At 36.7% G+C, this 8186-nt stretch overlaps 1 protein-coding gene across 1 annotated transcript in view; it reads left to right on the forward strand.

Annotated features, from left to right (window-relative positions):
* Positions 1-8186, forward strand: part of Eif2a (eukaryotic translation initiation factor 2A) — a 38758-nt gene that overhangs the window by 15847 nt on the left and 14725 nt on the right. Inside the window, exons 4-9 of the mRNA XM_023704086.1 lie at positions 1014-1132; positions 2902-3001; positions 3495-3577; positions 6134-6207; positions 6378-6522; positions 6657-6773. Of these exons, the coding sequence (XP_023559854.1) occupies positions 1014-1132; positions 2902-3001; positions 3495-3577; positions 6134-6207; positions 6378-6522; positions 6657-6773 (638 nt within the window). The remainder of the gene's footprint in view (positions 1-1013; positions 1133-2901; positions 3002-3494; positions 3578-6133; positions 6208-6377; positions 6523-6656; positions 6774-8186) is intronic.

The following is an 8186-nucleotide window of genomic DNA, read 5'->3' on the forward strand; positions in this document are numbered from 1 at the left end:
CCCTGTATTTGCCAGGCAGGCACTTAGTCTACTGAGCCATCTCCCTGGCCCTAGGAATCCTTTTTAAGCCTGCATAGAACAGAGTTTGAGTCAGCAGTTCCTGGGATAAAATAGCATATCATTCTTTTAAACTTCAAAAAGTTCAGTGTAACACAGAGAAACAAGTGAGACCAAAGCGATTTCAAAAGGCTGGCTGTGGTGTTTATCAGTAGAATGGTATTGAGCAGATCAAGTTGTTCGATTTTCCACAAGCCTAAATTTAGCCATTTATAAAATAGAAGTGCTATAAAAAGTGATATTTTCACCATACTGTTGTGAAAATTAAATGAGAAAATTTATTGATCATGGTTGGGCCACTATGTGGTCAAAACAAAGTATAATATCTAGCTAGAGATATAGCTCAGCAGCACAGTACCTGCCTGGCAAGTACGAGGTCATGGTTTGATTCTCAGTCACACACACACACACACACACACACACTCACAGATACATACATACTATCTAAAAACTAGGACTTTACTGGGAAGATAGCTCAGTGGCATAAGCACCTACCTGGCAAGTACAAGATCATGAGTTTGATTCCTAGTACCACAAAAAATAAAATAAAATACAGAACTTTATTAGGTATTGCCACTGTCATGCCACAGTAATTTTGTATCTTCTGGAGACTGCTTTTGAGATTTTAGTAGATAGCAAAAATATCCTTATTGATTTCCTATTAAAGTTTCCATTTATTCTAATGAAAAAATATTCTTTGTCATTGTCTAATACCTCTACCTTCCTTTTGATTTAATATTACTTTCCCACATTAACCTTATGTACGGGCTTTTTAATAAAATGTATGTTTTTAGTTGCAGGTGTTTCTAGGATATTTTCTAGAGCTAAAGGAAAGTTGATTTTTATGAAAAAAAAAAGATTTGGATTTATATTTGAAAAGAGGTGTGAATATTTTGCTTAGCACTGGCCTTTAGAAAACGATGTTTTATTGCTGAAGTAATTTCTTTTGAAACCAGAGTAAATATTATCAATGTCACTAACAAGAGACTACTGCACTCCTTCGACCTCCCAAAGACAGTTTGCCTGGAATTCTCACCCAAAAACACTATCCTGGCAACGTGGCAGCCTTACACTAGTAAGTATTTTCCCATTGTAAAAATATTCTGACAGGACCAAGTAAATTTTAGTGAAAAAAACCAAGAGTTCATTACCTTTTCATCTTTATAATAGTAAATGTTGTGACTTTATAATTGACAGTTAATGTTATATTTTCCAAATACAGTGTACTAAAATTAATTTTAAGATATAGTACTCTTATCCAGAGGAAATACATTCTTAGGGGGTTTTTTGTTTTTGTTTTGTTTTGTTTTGTTTTGTTTGGGCAGGCTCAGAATGTCTTCAGGGCAGGTTTGGCTGGATTGAGTTGTGAGGATCGAACCACAGCAACCTGAGCCTGACTGCTTTGTTGAAGCAGCCACTTAAAGAACTGAGCTAGGGGCAGACCCCCAATACATTCTTAGTAAATGCTTGAAACTACCAAATCCTTTAATTTAATGCCTCTTCCATCCTAAGGTCATGCTTAGTGGCTGTAATTTTTACTGTTTGAGGTGTGACAGCAAAATTAGCATGAATTTCCTTTACTTCCGTTTTAATGGATAGATTTATTACTATAGGTCTTAACAGTCTTAGCATGTTCTTTTTTCCCTTTAAGTACTTGAGAGTTTCAGTTTTCACTTATAGGAACCATTATATAGCTTCTCTTTGGCATATCCAAATTACTGTCATTGCTACCTTTGTGATTTAATGCCCTTGGACACAAGCACCACATAACTGAGATGGCTGCTAAGCGACTGATGGGCAGGAAGCAGATGGACATATTGCAGACCAAAGGGTGATTCATATTCTGGGAGGGACGAGAGCTTTTGGGGTGGCACAGAATTGAGCATGCTGCGCAGGATGGTGCACAATGTAAAACTTAGGAATTTTCTATTTAATATTTTTAGGCTATGTTTGACTGCCAGAAAACTAAATCCTCAGGAAGTAAAAACATAGATGAAGGAATATAACGTATATAGTAAGTTAGTGAAAAGATCTATTTTGAGGTAGAAGAAAAGAAATGGCTTAGGAGAAAATTTAGAAAGTGACTAGAATAAGGAAGCTCTCTAACTTTCAAAGTCAACATTGTCACGATTGTCAGGGAGATGAGGTATATAGTAGAAATAACATCTAAGGGATGTGTGTGGTATTACAAAGAGTAGAAAATTGCCATTTTCCAACATGTTTAAAGGTTGCTCATGGTAACACATTAATTAATATCTTATATAGATGTGTTCTCTACATGAGTAATAAAATACTGGAAATGGGTATGAGGTTTATTTTAGCAAATATTTTCTAATATCAGTATTGACAAAACAAAAGCAAAGAAAATGTTGACATAGTTGTATACCTCCTGGATTTTATTGTTTCAAGAGACAGGGACTCTAATGAATCTTTCTTTTCCAAGTAAATAAGAGGGAAACTGAGAATGATAAATGGTTTTATAGAACTTTTATATGACTTATGCCATAGATTCATGCTGTCGTGATTTAATCCACTTGATAGCAATCCATGTCAAGCTTAATAAAAAAATCTTTTAAGTATTTGTAAAACCTGTAGTAATTTTTAAAAAACCTGTAGTAATTAATTTGTTTGAGAAATGCTAGGCTTTTGCTCAACATTATCATATATGTAGTCCTGGCTTTAGGGATAAATGATTAAGTCCATAATTAAGGCTGGAGAGGAAAGTTGACTTAAAACAAGTTCTTTATTTGATTTTCATAATCCTTTTCAAAATTTTTCTAAGCATGCAATCTTTTTTAAAAAAACATGTTAGAAGACACTGAAAAAAAATATGTTTCATTGCAGCTTCTAAAGATGGCACGGCTGGGGCACCCAACCTACAGCTTTATGATGGGAAAACTGGGACATGTTTGAAATCTTTTGTACAGAAAAAAGCACAAAATTGGTAAGTAAAAGCTTTATAGTACTAATTATTTTCAAAATATTTTTAATATTATCTTGGCATAATTCTTGTTTCTTTGGTATTGATTTTGAAAATACCAAAATCTAGAGCCTTTAGGATTTTATACATAGAAATGTAAAGAGTAAAAATGTGGTCTGCCTTTGTTTAGTCTCTTTTTTTCCCCTTCTGCTGCTGGAGGTGGAATCCAGGATGGCTATACCCCTGAGCTATCTCCCCAGCCAGTTTTTATTTTGAGAAAGGGTCTCAGGCAATTCTCCAAGTAGGACTTGAATTTGCAGTCCTCTTGCCTGAGCCTCCCAAAGTGCTGGAACTACAGCCATATGCCATCATGCCAGTCGCTTCTTTGAAAGGAAAAGAACAATAATTTTCATTATAAGTATTCTTCCTTAAATGGTAAACAATATCACAAGCTTTAACATTGTGGCATGATATTACAGTTTGACTAACTTTTTTTTTTTCTTTCTTTTTGACACAGGTGTCCATCTTGGTCAGAAGATGAAATCATTTGTGCCCGAAATGTTAACAATGAAGTTCACTTCTTTGAAAACAATGATTTTAGTATGGAAGGATTTGATGAATAATTTTATTATATACATTAGGCATATACAGTTTTCATTTCCTTATACAGCCTTTTAGAGTTCTCCAAATTTCTGTTAGTTTACTAATCAATAATTGCTGTTTTCATTTGCATAATTCTTTGTACATCTGAGTGCCAAATTCATTAACACGAAGATTTTAATTTTTTCAAAACCTTTGTTATTTGGTAATTATGGGATATTCTTTGTTGTTGTTTGGAAGTTTTTTTCTTTCTAATTTGGTTTGTTGGATTTTTGAGACAAGGTCTCACTATGTAGTTCAAGGAGGGCTTAAACTCACTGTGTAGCCCAGGATGGCCTTGACCTTGTGATTTTCCTGCCTCAGCCTCCCAAGTGCCAGGATTGCAGGCATGTGCCGCCACACCCAGCTTTCTGGGAGGATTTTGAGACAGGGTCTCTCCATGTAGTTCAAGCTGGTGTTGAACTCACTGTATAACTTGGCCTATCCTCCAGTTTGCAACAACTGCCCTGCCTCAGCCTCCTAGCTATTGGGATTATAGATGTGCCCCCCCACCAGTGATAATTATTGTTAAATGAAAATAAGAGAATACTCCTGACTTTATTTGCTGTTGCAGTTCTGTGACAGACTTCTCCAGTATTTTATTGTATATAATTTCATACACAAAAACAGACATCTAGTCCCAATTAGCACCAAACAGTAAGCAAGCTTAATGATCTTTTGTTGTTGTTGTTCGAGACAAAGTCCTGCTATGCTGTTCAGGCTGGCCAGTCCACTATCACTGTATATTTATTCTGCTGTCACCTCTCACTAGCTATAGCAAATTCCATACACCATATAATTGTACCTATAAACATTTCAGTACTTATCTCTGAGGATTAATCTCCTTAATTTAAAAATACCTGTGATACCATCACAAGTCATTAACTATCTCACTTCAAATTTCTAATAATGGCAAATAGTACAATTTATTTAAAGCTCAGAATCCAAACAAGTTGCTGTGCTTCACAATTGTTTCTGCTAATACACAAGTTCATACCCCATCGTTTTTTTCCCTTTTGTAATTTATTACTTAAAAAACAAGGCCTGTGCCGCCTCACCAACTCAGTGGCTGATGCAGCATGTGGTGCAAGGGATCAACCCTGGTCCCTGTGCTTGGCTTAGCAGGCAGTTAGTGTGCTGAGCTAGTCTGGCCCTTGCAAATTTTTTATTTACTATTATCTGTATTACCTTTTGTTGATGCCAGGAGTCGTCCTCTGGACTTGGGAATATCAACATTTGCACTCATATTTATTTGCTTTGTTCTACATTAATTCTTCCTCATATAGTTCTTAGGATACCACCAATAGTAACAGCAGTAGTGCAATTGCTCAAAAAATTTAAAAGGAAAAAATTGCATTTATTCTTGTCTCTAGAGTATCCCATTAGTGACTATTCACTCTGGAATGTATTACAGTAGAATAGGAAGTGGTAACTGTTCACATGGACCAGAGATAGCTTTGCAGGCTGACTCTGAGTAATATCTAATTGCTGTAGTTTACACTACATTTTTGTATTTTTGAGATTTCTCCCTCATTGTTTTGGATTGGCTTGTTTTATTATGTCTTTGTTAGCTTTCCAGAGGAATGGAAGGCACCAGTTTCACAATTTAAGGTGCTACTTTTGAGTAACTATTGACCTCCATCCAACAATGAACAAAGAAAGAGTAGTATTAATACTTCTTTATTCCCATTAACTTGAGTGGCAGTCTTGTTAGTCATGTGAATGCTGACCGTCTGTAGCAGAGTAAGCATCAATAAATATCAGCCATTACTGCTATTGCTTGGGCCGTTTTCATGTTTCTTCTGTGTTTCACGCAAACTGTAGAATTTCAACATTTATGTTCTACAGTAATAGCCCGTGGTCACAATTTACAGCAGTTGGGCTTTAACACTATTTTAGAGGCTGAGGAGAACTGACATTCACTGAAGATGTACCATGTGCCTTGCATTGTATTCTTTTTTTTTTTTTAATTATTTATTACATTTATTTATTGTATGTGTGTGTGGCCAGCTCAGCCCACCAGGGGGCGGGGCTGGCTGGCATGTGGTGCTGGGGGATTGAACCGCGGTCCCTGTTGCATTATATTCTTTTTATTTATTTATTTATTTATTTGTGTGTGTGTGTGTGTGTGTGTGGCCAGCTCAGCCCACCGGGGGCGGGGCGGGCTGGCATGTGGTGCTGGGGGATTGAACCACGGTCCCTGTGCTTTGCTAAGCTTGTTCTAAGTGGGTGCTTTAGACCACTGAGCCATCTCACCAGCCCTATGCATTATATTCTTGAAGTCAGTCACTGGGAACCAGGTGGTGCAATCCCATTACTTTCACAAGTTTACAAGCTAGTGAGGGAGTAGGAACTAAGGCCTGGGTTTGTCTTGTTTCCAATCCATACTTTTGCTACTGTATTGCTCTGCCTCACCCACATCAAACTATAGAAACCTTTTATAATGTGCTCTGAGCTTCCTGTGTTCTTGTTAGCTCCTGTTACTAATCTAACATCATTTTCTTTTTTTTTTTTTAGACACAATTGCAAATAAATTGCATTTGCAAAAAATTAATGATTTTGTCTTATCACCTGGATCCCAACCATACAAGGTAATTGTTTTTGTTAGTTTATATGAACTATTACATGCTTAACCTTTTTTTAGTTTGTTGTGTTGTGGTAGAGTTGCTTTATTTTGTTTTTGTGGTAAGTGTAAAAACGCATCCATCCTAGTTTATATACTTTAAAAAGTTAAACGATAATTTATGTCCATTTATTCTAGGTGGCTGTATATGTCCCAGGAAGCAAAGGTGCACCTTCATTCGTTAGATTATACCAGTACCCCAACTTTGCTGGGCCACATGCAGCTTTAGCCAATAAGAGTTTCTTTAAAGCTGATAAGGTTACAATGCTGTGGAATAAAAAGGGTATGGCAAATATATTATTTCTCATTTTGTTGAGCAAGTGTTAATTTAGACTTACATTGATAGATATATTAAAAAAAGGATACTATTGTTTATCGTTTATGTTTTAAGTCTAATTAAAGTTTTTACTATTATAGCTACTGCTGTGTTGGTAATAGCTAGTACAGAAGTTGACAAGACAGGAGCTTCCTACTATGGAGAACAAACACTTCACTACATTGCAACAAATGGAGAAAGTGCCGTGGTGCAATTACGTGAGTACTCTTGTAGTCTTCTTTTGTTAAAATGATAGTAAAAGAAGATATGCCCTAAAAATGGTATAATCTAAGTTCTTCATCAAGTGATAGAATTCAAATAATTTAATAAGCCTTAAGGTACAATTCCTCTTAGGAAGCTTAAAATAAGGGCCAGTGAGGTAGCTCAGTGGAGTCAGAGCCTGCTAACTCAAGTGCAGGGACTGTGGTTCGATCCTGGCACCCAAGTTGCACCGGCCCTTCCCCTGGGCGTGCTGAGCTGGTCACTTGAGTCGGGCGTGGTGGTGCATGCCTGTAATCCCTGTGCTGGGGAGGCTAAAAACAGGAGGATCACTACGAGTTTGAGCTGTGTAGTGAGACCCTGTAGCAAATACATAAAAAAACAAAAACTTAAAATCATTCTCAAACATACCTATTTTGACAGAATCCAATTAGTTAATTGGAATTATGCCAGTACTTTATGGTAGTATAACTGAGAAAATACACTCAGGAAAAGGGTGAGTTTCAGAATTATGAATAATACCCAAGAATGTTGCCACTTCATCTTTTTTCATTTGTCTCTTGAGAGGAGGTCTACTATGTTCCCCTGCTGGCCTCTAACTCGCTGTCCTGCCTCACCCTTCTGAGGAATGCGATTATGTGCGCGTGCCACTGCTCCCAGCTCATCTGTTGTTTTGATGAGCTAAATTAATTTTAAATACTAGCAGCTGCCTAATTGTTTCATTTTGAATTGGACATGTGTGGATAGGGTAATCTTCCATACCAATAAAACTGTATTCTCATTGAAGATAAAAATAAAACAAGGATGGCCAAAGTATCTGGTAAATATAACTGATTAAATTGACTAAAAGAAGTAGAACAGAATTTTAAAAGGAGAAAACTGAATAGGTGGAGTTATAAACACCCATTTCTAAAAAAGTAATGAGAGATTCCATATGCAGCAAAACTAAAAAATACATAACCTCTATGGGAAGAAAACTTAGAAACTGTTCAGAGACAAACCATGAACTTTGAATAAGGAGTTTTATAAACATACTGTTTCTGCCCAAGTTAAGCTACAAATTAAATGCCGGGTTTTTGTTTGTTTTTAATGTTTATTTTTATGTATTCAGTACAGGGTCTCCAGGGTCTCATTACGTAGATTGGACTCAGTGATTCTCCTGTTTTCAGTCTCCTAAGCACTGGGATTACAGGCGCACGCCACCACGCCCAGTCTCATTCACCATCTCAGCACGCCCAGGGGGTGGGGCTGGCATGGCAAGTGCTGGGGATCGAACCCCAGCTGCTGTGCTCTGCCTAAGCAGGTGCTTTAGTCTGCTGAGCCATTTGGCCAGCTTGCCAGTTTACTTTTTTTAAATTCAATAAGCTGGTTATACTGATTTGAAAAGTGATACAAGAATGTTCTGAAAAAAA

The sequence above is a fragment of the Octodon degus genome, unplaced genomic scaffold (genome assembly GCF_000260255.1).
Source record: "Octodon degus isolate 3935 unplaced genomic scaffold, OctDeg1.0 scaffold00186, whole genome shotgun sequence".
Taxonomy (NCBI): domain Eukaryota; kingdom Metazoa; phylum Chordata; class Mammalia; order Rodentia; family Octodontidae; genus Octodon; species Octodon degus.